At 58.7% G+C, this 14,508-nt stretch overlaps 1 protein-coding gene across 1 annotated transcript in view; it reads right to left on the bottom strand.

Annotated features, from left to right (window-relative positions):
- Window positions 1-9,440: 9,440 nt before the first annotated feature.
- The window catches only part of PADI3 (peptidyl arginine deiminase 3), a 29,246-nt gene continuing 24,178 nt past the window's right edge, over window positions 9,441-14,508 (bottom strand). Inside the window, exons 15-16 of the mRNA XM_061147809.1 lie at window positions 11,989-12,114; window positions 9,441-9,674 (exon numbers count right to left, since the gene is read on the bottom strand). Of these exons, the coding sequence (XP_061003792.1) occupies window positions 9,441-9,674; window positions 11,989-12,114 (360 nt within the window). The remainder of the gene's footprint in view (window positions 9,675-11,988; window positions 12,115-14,508) is intronic.

The raw sequence follows: 14,508 nt of genomic DNA, 5'->3' as shown, positions 1-14,508 counted from the left end.
ACTGCTGCATGCGCAGAACCTACCGCTGAGCTGGATACAGAGCAGGGACAGCTGTGCTTGTATCAAGGAGTGTGGGGTGGGGTCACAGGGAGGCTTGAGGGCGGGGATGCATGTACACGGGCTGACTCACAGGCTGCCCTGGCGGCTCAGTGGTAAAGAACCCGCATGCTAAACAGGAGATGTGGTTTGATCCCTGGGTGGGGAAGATCCCCTGGAGAAGGAAATGACAGCCCGCTGCAGTATTCTTGCCTGGGAAACCCCATGGACCGAGGAGCCTGGTGGGCTACAGTCCATAGAGTCGCAAAAGAGTCAGACTCAGCTGAGCAACCAAACAACCACGAGCTGATTCCCGTTGTTGTCTGGCGGAAACTAACACAGCACTCTAGAGCAATTACGGCCCAGTAAAAGCATAATAACGTGGGATTAATAAAATGAAATGGGGATTAAATAGCTGTACAAGAAGAAACCAACAACTACAGTAAGGCATTCATCCTGTGGGCGATGAGGGGGACAGAAAGTAAAGAATAAACTTCGGTTGGATGCCTACCGTCTGCCAGGAGCTGGCCTAGTCCTCAACCATCCGAAAGGTCAGCACTGTTCACAGTTCACAGACGAGTAGATGGGGCCCCGCCCCAGGCAGTCTCTCATCAGAGCTGTGAGGTGGCTGAGGACACTGACGCTGCCCCGTCCTTTGAAAAATGTCCGTGTGTGGCAGGAATCGTTTCACATGCTGCCTTCCTTCTAGTAATGAGAAGCAGATGTCCAGCTCTGGTTCCCTTCTTGCATGGGCTGCTAGGAAGCTCAGAGTCTAATTATGAGCTTAACCAAAGGTGCTAGTTTGATTCTCATGGTCATAGATATGCTTGTCCTTTCCCATGGCCTTTGTGTATGAGATTTTTCCTGCTTTGAGGTCTTTATTTTTCTCTACTTTTTAGTCACCTATTTGCTGAACATTTCCTTATTCTAACTAGGCTGGAATCCCTTGAGAAATGTGTCAAGGGAATAACAAATGAAAAATAGGCAATAAGTGGGCTTCCCTGGCAGCTCAGCGGTAAAGAATCTGCCTGTCAATGCAGGAGATGCTGGCTCAATCCCTGGTTTGGGAAGATCCCACATGCTGTGGAGCAACTAAGCCCTACTACTGAGGGCTAACTCAGCAGTAGTTACTGAGCCCTAAGTACTGAGCCTGTGCTCTAGAGCCTGGGAGAGGCAACGACCAAGCCCACGCACTGCAACTACTGACGTCTGCATGCCCTAGAGTCCTAGAGTCCGTGCTCTGCAACAAGAGAACCCGCCGCAATGAGGGGCCCATGCACTGCACCTGGAGAGAGACCCTGCTCCCAGAGGAAAGGCCTGCCTTGGTGATGATCCAGCACAGCCAACATAAACAAGTAAACTGTTTGCAAAATAGGCAACAAGTATAATGACTGAGCTGCCCCGGGCCGATCGCTCACACGAAAGCTCCTTCCTAAATGACGCCCTGTCCATACCCACTCAGGCCTCTGCTCGCCTAGGCCCTGGGAACTGCCCGGGGGCAGCTATCATTTCTGTGATGAAGATGTTTCAGATTGAGATAATTAACACTGAGATGCTGTTTCTCAGGATGCTGAGACTCATTTAGAGACCCAGGAAGCGTTCAAAAAAGAAACTACGGAACTAACTTTGCTGCTGGCCTTAAACCCTTCAAAGACAGCTCACTCCAGGGAGTCATTGATTGCGCTTTCTTTGCGTCTGCGGGTTCACCACACACACACACACACACACACACACACACACAGAGCTGATGAGCGCTGGTAACACTCTTGGGGTTTTCCAAGCACGTGTTCCTCTCTAGGAATTCCAAGGGTGACTCCTGCCCCCTGAGATGGTATCAGCAACCACCTCAGATCCTTGCTCCCCACCTAACAAGAAAGTGCAGGGAAGCGGGAGACCCAGGTCTGGTGCCCAGAACTGACGGGGACGGACGTGGAATAGGAGAGGTCAGCCCCTCTCCCACCCTGAGCCGCGTGAGAACCCGCCCAATGCGGGGCTCGGCTTCAGCTCATAAGGGAGTAGCCGCTGGTGCCTCGTGGTGGGCAAACGGGAGACGCCACTGCCCGCCCTCCTGTGAGCAGCTAGGGCTTATACCTGTTGGCTTTTCTCGTTTGTTTTTTATTTATTTTAATTGAAGGATAATTGCTTTACATGGTTGCTTTGGTTTCTGCCATACCTGCCGTCTCAATGAAGGCTTTGCTGTCACCCGACTTCTTATGGAAGCCTGGTGGCTCAGCTGGTAAAGAATCCGCCTGCAAATGCGGGATACCCGGGTTCGATCCCTGGGTCGGGAAGATCCCCTGGAGGAGGGAAAGGCTACCCACTCCAGTATTCTTGGGTTTCCCTGGTGGCTCAGCTGGTAAAGAATCCGCCTGCAATGAGGGAGACCTGGATTCAGTCCCTGGGTTGGGAAGATCCCCGGGAGGAGGGAAAGGCTGCCCACTCCAGTATTCTGGCCTGGAGAATGCCATGGACAGTCTATGGGTCGCAAAGAGTCAGACATGACTGAGAGACTTTCACTTCACTTTCAACATCTTATGTGTCCAGCTTAACCTAAAATACATTTATCATCAGAAAAAAATAAAGCAGGGAAGGGACTTCCTTGGTGGTCTAGTGGTGAAGACTCCGCGTTCCCAATGTGGGGGGCCTGGTTAGATTCCTGGTCAAGGAATTAGATCCCATTTGCCGCAACTAAGACCCAGCACAGCTAAATTGAGTGGAAAAAGCAGGCAAGACTCCGAAGGTGGCGGGGCAGAAAACTCAAGGCTTCAGAGACCAACACCCCGCCTTTTTTGCTCGCTCAGGCAGGTTACTCCAGGTTACAGCCTCCGTGGCACAAGGCTACAGTCTGCGGGCCAGGCCCTCTGCCAGGCGCCTGCTCAGGTCTGCCTCTGTGCTCACAGCAGCGCCTTGACGTGGGGACTGTCACTGTGCCCATTCTACCAGGAGGAGAGTACATTCAGAGAGCTTAGGTAATCCGCTCGAGGTCTCAGACCGGCAGTGGCAAAGCTGGAGAGCATACCCTGGCAGCCTATCCCCGGCGCCCAGCTCCGGACGACGCCGCAGTCCTCGCGGGCACACAGTCGGCACTCACCAGGCATCCGCGGGACTAAACGAGGGCGGGCTGGGGAGGCAGTTGCAGCTCCTCCCCACCTGCAGAGCTCTCCCTGCTGGCAGATGAGCCTCAGTGCTTCCACACTGGCAGAGCACTGGCTTCGCGGCTGTAGGCAGGGAAGCAGGAACCACGAAGATGTTGCCCCGCGCGCCTCCGGCGGCCCCCAAAGCTCTCCCCAAGGCTGTTCCTCCAGTTCCCTTGCAGAGACCCTTGACTCTCATCTCTCGCCAGGAAATCCCACTCTCAGGGGCCCTCGCTCAGCAGGCAGGACCCAGGACCACCGCGTGGATGGGGCTGGGGGGTGAGGGGCAGAGGGGAGTGGGGTGGGCCCGCACCGTCAGGGCGCCGCAGAGGAAGACTCGTCTGCGTCCGGAAGGGAGGACACGAGGTGATTAGAGCCGAGACAGACGGCGGGGCCCCAGCAGGCTCCCTCTGTGAACCAGGTTTCTCTCCTGGCCCAGCCGCCTTCTCCTCCGGGTTCAGGGCGGCTAGGGGCCGACAGGGAAGCCCTCCCCGGTCTGTGACATGGACCCGGTACTGCAGGCAGCTGCCCAGCCAGCGGCCACCCTTCCTAGCGTCCCCTGCCCCGCGCACTGCCGAGTCCTCGCCGCTGGACTTGGGGCAGGGGTGACGTGGGCCCCGGCAGTTCAGCAGTGGGCTTGATCCTCCAGCCTCTCGCTTCTCCTCTGGGGGCTCGCAGTCAGGGCCCAGACTGAAGCTGACAGAGCCTCCGTCAGCCTGGGCCCCTGAGCGGCGGCACGGAGCAGCCCCCACTGCCCCCAGACATGTACTCACCATTCGGACCCGAAGCACCTTGGTCTGTTGGCCTGGGCAGGAAGGAAGCACATGTAGCGTCTGAGGCATCACACACTTCGCAGTCTCGTTGGAGCAGCCGGCCTCCCTGAACCCACACTTACTCCCAAACCTCTCCTGTTCCTTTTCCCTCCCTGGCATCACCATTCTTAGTGCGGTTAGTAAAGCTAAACACCTTCTACATATGTTTTCCAGACGGACTTACGAATGCATACACCAGGAAGCAGCTCCAAGAATGGTCAGAGCCACGTTGTTTGTTAAGGAAACAGGGGAAGAATCTGAGACACACTGGCAGAAAAATCTCCTTCACAGGAAGAAAACTACACGGCAGTGAAAGGGATGAATCCCAGTGACCCGGGTGTGTATCAGGACTGTCTGGGAAGCTTTATAATATACGGACGCCGAGGCCGAGAGGTTTGGTCTCGGGAGGCCTGGCTGGAGGGGTCGGTGGCCCAGGAATCTGTGGTTTTAATGACTCTTCCAGGAAATCTTGTGCAGTTTGTTTAAGAACCTCTGGCCCAGCAAGAAAATTTGAATGCAGCAGGAGCTGTCTGGTTATTGGAGATGCCATCTCAGTCCAGGTGACTGCCATAAAAAGGAAGCAGTGCGTGCTAAGTCACTTCAGTCGTGTCCAACTCTGTGCGACCCCATGGACTGTAGCCTGCCAGGCTCCTCTGTCCTTCGGATTCTCTAGGCAAGAACACTGGAATGGGTTGCCATGCCCTCCTCCAGGGGATCTTCCTGACCCAGAGATTGAACCTGGGTCTCCTGCATTGCAGGTGGGTTCTTTACTTTTGAGCCACCAAGAAGGCCCAGAAGGAGGCCATGGCCCCCACCAAGACTGCTGGCTGCAGATGAGGGGAGGGGCAGAGATGCCCAGGACGACGGTGTGGCGGGGGTCGCAGACTCTCCATCCTGGCTGCGGGGCGGCATCATCGGGCCGCTCTCGGCAACACCCCAACCTCCAGACGGAGTCTCCAAGGGGGAGGAAGACTCTGCCAGGTTTTGAAAGCCTTCCAGGTGATTCCAATTTGAGAACCACGAGAATGGCTGGTTAAGAACCAGGTTACAGAGGTCACCCGTCCAGGCTCGAACTTGTCTCCGCCACTTCACAGCTCCATGACCCGGGCAGTTTTCGTCATTCGCGCCTCAGTGTCCTTGTCTATAAAGTGAGGCTAATGATTGCAACTTCATGCTAGCCTGTCATGAAGAGCAGACGAGATGATGCGTGTGAGGAGCCTGGCACACACCCAGTACAGCCCACGCTCACCATCACTCCGCCGTAGGGGTTGGGGATGATGGTGACCTTGTAGGAAAGGACAGCTCCGTGGGCTCCGTCCGGTCGTCCAGAATTCCTCTCCAGCCACCCTCCCCTGGAGCCTCGGCCATCCCGCCCGATGTGCCCATCCTGCGGGGCTGTGGGGGAAGGGCAGGAGACCACAGCGTTGGGCAACCTCCTGCCGGGCCCCGCAGTTACTCATTCCTGATTCTGAACGCAGCGTGAGTCAGGCGGGCCCGGGGCCGCCCGAGCCCTCAGTCCCTTCGAGAAAGACAGGCTCTCCCTCCCGTCTGGGCGGGAGCCTCCCCCGGGTCAACCTCAGGCTGCTGAGTCCAGCAGGCTGTGACCTGAGAGTTGCCAGGACAGCCTTCCCTTCCTCCCTCCCAAATCCGACTCCGGGTCTCAGAGGGTCTCTGTCCTCTATTAGAATGCAGACATTGGGAGTATAGATACACAGTGGTCACGTGGGCAGGGTCTGGGCGTGTCATGTAAGTCATCATTTATCAGGTATTACATGCCGGGCACATTTAGCTCCTCATATAACCCCACACAGGCTCTGTGAGGCAGACAGATTCACGCCCATTTGCAGAGGAGGAAACAGAGACTCAGAGAGGTAAAGCATACCGCTGAGAAGGGCCAGTTCAGCATCGGGTCATCCGACTCTGGGGCACGTGGCCCTTCTGCCACGCGTGACGTTTGGTCCCGGGCTGAGGTGTGCGGGGTGTGCGGGCAGCGTGCCCTGAGTCAGGCCCGGCGGGGAGCGGAGAGGGCAGGACGCTTCGGACTGGGCGCAGCGAGTCCCCTCCTCCCGCAGCCTCTGCCGCCCAGGTCTCCACCCGGCCAGGGCTGTGGGCACTCCCCACCTCCAGGCCTCCGCTCGCCCTTCCCAACGCCCGGAAGCTGGCTCCCCCACTCACCCACCACCGCTCCAGGCCACCCTCCAGGGTCAGTTCAAAGAGCACCCGCTCTGGGCGTGCCGGCTATCCCACCGAAGCAGGTCGCCTCCCCGTTATCCTCTGGGCTCGCTGCCTCCACTTTATGGCACTCATTGCAATTTCCAGTTATTTGTGCTTCTTTTCACGCTGTCTCCCTAGATAACGAACTCCTGAGGGTAGAGATTGTCTCTGGCAAATAGTTCATGCACGTTGAATATTTTTAGAATGAACAAATGAGGAGGTAACAGAGGTTTTGAACCAGCTTTTGCTAGGATATAATAGCTGACCCAGTCAAGCCACCTTCAGGCTCCCTTGGGACCTCCGTCCTCACTTCCCAGGGTCAAGCTGACCCCGGGTTGAAGGAACCAGAATATGGGTGGGGGAGGGGAAGGAGTTGCTCCACAAGAACTCAGGCCTCGCTCTGGTCTCCCTGGGGGTTTCCAGGGACAAACGGGGCACCGCAGGCAGCCGTCTGGGGTGGTGATGGTGGAGGGGACTCTCACCCCAGACTTGATGAGGCAGCCTGCAGTGCCCTTAGGAGCCACCCAGCCTGCATCCATTGGACCCCAGGTCTCAGGCCGGTGTTGAGAGTCAGGACTGAATGCAAGTCCTGGAGGAAGAGTTTACAGACGGCATCTCTCTCCTGCCAACTCCATGACACCTGTCAAGAGGCCAAGGTGGATTTCGGAGGGGGCAACTGTGGTCCAGATTGTGGAGATCAGAAGGGCCAGTCTGGTTGTGGTGGCCCCCCAAGGGGGTCCTCGTCCGAACTCCCAGAACCTATGAACACATAACCTTACATGGCAAAGGGGAATCAAGGCTGCAGACGGAATTAAGATAGTGAATCAGCGACCCAGAGACGGTGGAGGAGACTGGCTTATCCAGCTGGGCCCGATCACAAGGGTCCCAGGAAGTGGAAGAGGGCAGAAGAGTTGGGGGGAATACATGACGCTACGACACAGGCTCTGAACCTGGAGGAAGGGGCTGCAAGCCAAGGAGTGCTGGGGGCCCCTGGAAGCTGGGAAACATAAGAGAAGAGATTCCCCACTAGGGCTGCCTGAAGAAACAACGCCTTCCAGACTTCTGACCTCCAGAACTTTAAGATTATAAATCTGCTTAGTTTTAAGCCACTGAGCTTGTGGCAATTTGTTACAATAGAGAGGAAACACATGCCCTGGCTATACTGTTGCAGGGTGGACAGGTGAACCCGTGTCTGCAGGGAGGACTGAGTTTGCTTCCTCTGCCTTTGCGGCAAGGTTCCTGGCCTGCAGGAGCCTTCCGGGGGCACAGGAGTCACGCTCGAGCCATGAGAAGTGTCTCAGACTTGTTGCTGGGTCCACCCGCGGCCTCACAAAGGGGACCTCGTGGCCAGTCTGGGGGCATCCAGGGCGAGAAACGCCTGTTTGGAAACACACCTGAGTTCTGATTCTAGGCACATGCTTTCTGGAGGCATGGACCTTCACTGAAATTCTTTCAAAAAACACAGTTTTCTCAACACCCTCGATGGTCTCAGCTTGCCTTGGAAGTGGGCTTATTCTGTCGGAATCCGGTCACGTGAGGGGCAGTGGGAGTCTGTTTCAGAGATTCGAGGTAAGACGGTGGCCAGGAGGGGATGCGGGGTGGGGGGAGGCTGTGGGATCTTCTCTAACCACCCGGAAACCACCCAGCCCTGGGGCCGAGGGAGTTGCTCTGAGTCTTGCATCTCCAGAGAGAACACGGGGGTTGGCAGGGAGGAGCCCAGGGAGCGACCTCCAGGGGCTCCAGAGCAAGCCCACGGGGCCTTTACTGGGTGGTCACAGCCTCCCCGCAGACAGGAAGGAGGGCGTCACTCAGGGCACATGCAAGCTTCCCCAAGGTCCACACCCCGGCTTCCCATTGCCACACTCACAATGCAACTTTCCGGCCACAGCCCAGACCCTCGCCCGGCCGTGTTCACCAGGTCCTGGCAGCCTGGCATTTGAGCCCTGGGCTTGCATTTACACATCGTATCATTGCAACTGGCCGTGGTGACCCATGGGATGAGTCCCATGGCCAAGATGGAACAACCTCACAGTCTTAACCAAAATTTGGGCTTCTCAGCCTCAAATTCCTGGAGGCCTAGGCAAGCAGATGATTCAGCTGCAAGAAAGTTCTCTGCTCCTGCTGTCTAGAGGGAGCCACGCTGTTTATATTCATGCTGTTTGTGTTTCTCTTAATTTATTAGCCAGTGATGGAAGCACAGCTGGACCCACACAGAGCACCCATGGAATTGACAAACACCTGGAGAAAGCCACGCCACCCCCTTCCCTGCCCACCTGAGCTCAGACTGGTCCATCCCCACCCAGAGCCCTCCTGTCGTGAGTGGTCTTGGGGGGCTTGGCCCCACCAGGCCCCCTCTCCTGAGGCAAAGTAGGATGTGGAGCGTTGACCTGGGGTCAACAGAAAGCCCAAGACTGATGCTACAAGGGGTCTTCCCTCCTGCGGAGAGGCCCAGGGCCACTAAAGCATCTCATGTCTTATGAAGGACATTTTCCACCCTTGCACCCAGTCTTCCCAATCTCCAAGAATTCCCAAGATATTGTCATCTCCAAGAAATTCCAGGAGGATTTAGAACCATACCCAATTTCTAAAGGTCAGATGATGAGATGTTTCTCAGGCTAGGTAAGGCGTGGCTAATGTTGCTTCAACACACATCTAGAAGCACATACTATGCTGGGCGCTGGGCAAGGGAGATTTCAACAGCTGGTCAGAGGCTTGGGAGTTGGAATGCTGGTCCCACCAAATCTAAACAGACCTCTGCTCCTTCACTGTGGGTGAGGCTCTGGGCTAAATCTCTCCTGTCCTGTGACTTTAGGAAATGAGCTCCCCTGCAGAGCGAGAAGCAATCAGACCAAAGCAGGATCGTGGGTCCTTCCTGCCTTAGGACACACAGGCCCAGCAGGCAGAGGAGAGGTGTGGATGTTTCCTAGACTCCAGGGGGTATTAGGCTCCACACAGAGGATTTGGGGGTGGAGAGGGGGCTGTTTGGAGGAGTCCCCATGGGTCATGCTGATCTGCAAGACAGACCACAAGAAACGAGGTCCTTCTTGGGAAGCCAAGGGGGTCAAGTCTGAGAACCGCATGGGCGGCAGGCAAGGCGTTTGAACACCTGGAGGCAAAGGCTTCCGAGCGGGAGCTCCATCCGGAACCTTGGGGTCTCTTGACACTTATTGTTCAGGGGCCTGTTTCGGCCTCCATCACCGAGGCGGACGGCCCACCCCAGGGGTAAAGGGTGGTGGCGGGCGGCTCAGGGCTGCATGTGCCACCACTTGAAGGAGAAGGGCTCCCGGCGCACGTTGGTGCCGCAGTGCACCTCCCCGTGCAGCATGTGGTATGGGGTGAAGTCGTCGATGAAGGCGCAGTGCAGGCCCAGCGGCTCCAGCAGGGACCGCACCTTCTCCTCCAGGCAGCAGCGGCCGTTGATGACGGGCCCGAAGGGCTTGGGGATGCCCAGGTGCTTGCCCAGCACCAGCATGTTCACCTGCAAAGAAGGGGGCGCCCAGGTCAGGGGCGGCATAGCTCCCAGCCCAGCACCTTCTCTATGCTCAGAGGGGGCGCCCAGGCCAGGGGCGGCATCGGCTCCCAGCACCTTCTCTGTGCTCAGAGAGGGTGCCCAGGCCAGGGGCGGCATCGGCTCCCAGCACCTTCTCTGTGCTCAGAGGGGGCGCCCAGGCCAGGGGCGGCATTGGCTCCCAGCCCAGCACCTTCTCTGTGCTCAGAGGGGGCGCCCAGGCCAGGGGCGGCATCGGCTCCCAGCCCAGCACCTTCTCTGTGCTCAGAGGGGGCGCCCAGGTCAGGGGCGGCATAGCTCCCAGCCCAGCACCTTCTCTGTGCTCAGAGGGGGCGCCCAGGTCAGGGGCGGCATAGCTCCCAGCCCAGCACCTTCTCTATGTTCAGAGGGAGCGCCCAGGCCAGGGGCAGCATCGGCTCCCAGCCCAGCACCTTCTCTATGTTCAGAGGGGGCGCCCAGGCCAGGGGCGGCATCGGCTCCCAGCCCAGCACCTTCTCTATGTTCAGAGGGGGCGCCCAGGCCAGGGGCGGCATCGGCTCCCAGCCCAGCACCTTCTCTGTGCTCAGAGGGGGCGCCCAGGACAGGGGCGGCATCGGCTCCCAGCCCAGCACCTTGTCTGTGCTCAGCGGGACCTGGTGTTGTCTTTGAAGCAGCCTTGCAAACAGCCGCTCGCCGCTCCAGGCAGTGAGGGAGGGACGTAGTCTGGCAAGAGCTCTAAGCAGCTATGGACGTGCAGAGCTCACGATGACGTCTCTCCCTGGGGGCTGCCCCCATTGTGGGTCGGCTGTGGCAGCCGCCACGTCTCTGCTACGGAATCCCGAACTCCCAGGCTACAGCCGAGGGGACCAGGGTAGGTGTGTGACCCAAGCTGGACCAGTCAGATTCCCTCCTCGGGCGGTGCCGTTACTGCGGTGGGACAGCTGAGTCTCTCTCCCTGTGTCTGCACTTCTCTGGGGCCATAGTAATGTTTGTCCCCAGGGACAGAGAAGATAGGGAAGCCAAGCAAAAGAGGAGGTTAGGAGGAAGGGGAGGGATGAGCGATGTAGACGTGGAAACAGGAGGAAGGGGAGGGATGAGCGATGTAGATGTGGAAACGGGAGCTGGTTCCAGCTCCTCCTAATGCCCCCCACAGTGGCCACCCCTGCCATGAGCCTTATGCTAAATCTTCAGCTCTGGCTGAAATCCGCTTCGGTGGTCTTCTGTCTCCTACAAACACAAGAATCCGGAGTGGTGCACCAGCTTCTGGGGGCACGGACCTCGTGGCAAGGCCTCCTTGGAGATGCGGAAGGAAAGGGAGTAATGAGAGGCTTTGCAAGTGGGGAAATCAAAGAGGGCAGAAAGGCAGGAAGGGGAAGGAAAGGAGGGATGAAGCAAGGGTGGTGTGGACAGGCTGCCCGCAAGTCACTGGGCAAGTGTAGTTCCTCCGAGGGATGGAGGTGGGGAGGGTGCTGAGGGGGAGGGGAAAGGGGCAGGAGGGAGCTGGCTGACTGACCACTGCGCTGCTCGAGGGGTGGGCCTCAGAGAGCGCCCGGGGGTTCACTGTTAGAAAGGCAGCGAGTCTCAGGCCCTGCAGGATCAGAACCGCTGGGGTGGGCCCCGACGACCCAGTGTTCCAGATGCAAGTTCAAGTTTCAGAGACACCCGAGGCAAAGCCCCCAGCGCTCAATCAAAGGCCACTTCTTCCACGGAGCCCGCTTGGGCCTCCAGTCCTGCCTCTCAGGCTGGAAGTGCTTTGCTTCACCTCTGAACTGGTACATCACTCTACCACACAAAGTAGATCTTTGGGACAAACCCTCAGGGAGGTGAAGTGAGCTTCTCCCCGACCAGGTTTGGCTGGCAGCTCCTTGGGAGCAGGGAGCAGCCAGAGGCATCTCTGCCTCTCACACAGGGAACCTCAAATATGCGGGGGGGGGGGGGGGGGTGAGCATCCGGGAGCTGGGGGAAAGGGAGCAGCAGGGGTATCTGACCTTCCAGTGGATGCTACGCACACAGCCTCATGCAATCTTTCGCTCACTCCACAAATACCGAGTGAGTCCCTGGGAGGAGAGGAGGGCCCTTGCCTGATGGGCCCAGAGTGCAGCTTGGCCAGTGAGCATTTCGTAGTGGCCGTGACAATCGGTCAAGAAGAGCTCCTTCTGCTGGGACTGTGGGACCTCAGAGTCTCCCTGCCCCCAGCCCCGGCCCCTCAACCCCAAACACAACTGCAGCAGGCGTTTGGCCCCCGGGGACGGGGAGGCTTGGCGCCTAATCTGACAAAACAGTAAGTCCTGGCTGACGGTCTCACCAAGTCCGGGAAGAAGGCCACGGCCTTCCTCCTCTCCGTCTTGAACAGCTGCGGGATGTCCACGATGTCCCGCTCGGCCAGGCCCAGCTCCCGCTTCAGCACCTCCCGGTTCCAGTCGATGCAGCTCTGGGGGCGGAGGACGGAGGGGGAGTCAGGGAGGCCCGGCCGGTGCCGGGAGGGGGGCACCCCAAGGGGCACGTCTGCTTAAGGATGGACAAGATGCCCAAGTGCCCACAGGTCGGCCCTCCACACAAACCTCCCCTTGTGCGCCTTCATCGGAACACGCCTGCTCAGGTCCCCCCACCGCAGCCTCTCCCCCTGGCAGGGCCCACGAGAGCGTGGCTCAGGGCGGTCCGTCCACCCGCTCCCTTCTCTAGATAGAGCCTCGCTCTTCCGGGATCAAGCACCAGACCCCGCCAGCTCCCGCATTTCTACGTCCCAGCCCCTGAGCCACAGACGGAGGAGCCTGGCGGGCTTCAGTCCACAGGGCGGCAAAGAGCTGGAGATGACCGAGCACCCACACAGGAACCTTCACAAGGCCCAACGCTTGCCCTCAGCTCAGACGTGCAGATACAACCAGCCCTGTGCATCTCCACCTGGATGTCTGACAGGCACATGAGGAGTCCAAAGACAAGCTTTCATCTCTACGCACCCCTCCACACCCTCCCTACCGCATCCTCAGCTCTGGAATTACCACTGCTCAGACAAAGGCACTGACAAGTATGCGCGCCCACACATAGCTGGCGGGAGCTTGCCTACAGCACGGGGAGCTGAGCTAGGGACCCTGTGATGACTCTGGAAGGTGGGGTGGGGGTGCGGGAGGGCGGGGAGCCGGTGTTAATCAGCTGACCCACTTCCCTGTACAGCGGACACTAACACACCATCATAAAGCAGTCAGAGTCCCAGGTGGCTCCGTGGGTAAAAAACTGTCCGCCCACAACGCGTGAGATGCAGGAGAGGTGGGTTCCGTCCCTGGGTGGGAAGATCCCCTGAAGGGCATGGCAACCCACCCCAGTGTTCTTGCCTGGAGAATCCCATGGACAGAGGAGCCTTGTGGGCTACGACCCACGGGGTCGCAAAGGGTCAGACACGGCTGAAGTGACGGAGCGTGCAGACCGCACACTCCATTGAAAAAGAAAACCCTGCAGTCATTCTTGACGCCTGTCCTCTCACTCTGCCTCTGTCAGCGAGTCCCGCGGCTCTTCCATTTACTTGCAAAACACGCCGGATCCAACCCCCTCCACCTGCCCCGCCACGCGGGTGGAGCACCGTCCCCTGTGGCCTGGCCTCTAGGCGGTCTCCTCATGGGCCTCCCGGCTTCTTCCGCTCTTGCCCCACGTGGTGACCATGACAAGGCTCCTCATCACTCTCCCCCCGCAGGAGTGGAGCCCGCGAGAGCCAGCTGTGAGCTCCGGCCCTGAAAGCCAGCCGGTGTGCACGGCGCCCCCTGTGCAAGGCCAGGGGCTAAGCGCAGGGACAGAGGCAGAGGGTGTCTCCAAGCCGAGCAGGACCAGAGGCTGGCTCTCGGCTTCCGCCCCGCTTTGCTGAGCCTGACCCGGGCGGGCTGCGGGGTGTCAGGGGACCGCCCGCCCTGCCTGCCCCTGCCCCCAGGGCCAGCTCGCCCGGCCTCCTCCACTCCTGAAGGCATGCTCCCTAATTCAGTCTCTGCGAGGGTCACCCCCATCCCGGCGTGCGCTTCTCGGAGGGCCCTGCGCTGGATATTGTCTGTTCTTCTGGACCCCTGTCCCCCTTCTTCCCTGCGCTGCGTCCTGGGAGGCTGACCCTTGGGAACCAGGGGCCCCTGAACCCACAGGCTTCCCGCTGGGCTCAGCCCGTGGGGGCGGTTGCAGAAGGTGTGGGCGCTGCTGGGAGTGGCTGGGGTCACGGCAGGTTGGCTGTGCAGTCCCAGCTCCCGTCTTACAACCTCTTTTTTTTTTTTTTAATTTATTTATTTAATTGGAGGCTAATGACAACGTTGTGGCCGTGTTTGGAGCGACCCCCCCAGGTTTCAGTAACATGCTCCTCGGCCAATTCCTCCAGACCCGGGGGAGGGGAGAGCTCCCCTCTTCCTACCCTGGGGAGGTGGAATAGGCCCTTGTTGATTTCCTCAAGCCCGCCCTGTGCCTTTGCAAACATCCCCTTTACTGAACCGCTCTCTGGTATCCACTTGACGTGCCCTTGCTTCCCGCTGGGACCTACTGTCACTACCCCGGCCCCTTGCCATAAAAGAAGACAGACTCTCAGCCCAGCAGCAGAGAGATCATTTCAAAGCGTAAGTCAGATCGAGTCTGCCCTGCGCTCAGATCCCCAGACGGCCTCCAGTCACACCCAGAGTCACAGCCAAAGCCCCAGCGCTGCCCTGCGGGGCCCTGGGTGGCCCCCTCTCTCCTCATTCCTCTTGGGCCCCCAGGTTCGTCCTTAAACGCTCCAGGCCTCTTCGTTCCGCCTCAGGGCCACTGTCTGTGCTGTTCCCTCTGCCTGGAATGCTTGTCCTTGCATGCACCTGGCTTGACCCCTCAT

Source organism: Dama dama, chromosome 8, assembly GCF_033118175.1.
Source record: "Dama dama isolate Ldn47 chromosome 8, ASM3311817v1, whole genome shotgun sequence".
Classification (NCBI taxonomy): domain Eukaryota; kingdom Metazoa; phylum Chordata; class Mammalia; order Artiodactyla; family Cervidae; genus Dama; species Dama dama.
Note: the sequence above shows the minus strand (reverse complement) of the source record. Positions and strands in the feature narration are given on the sequence as shown.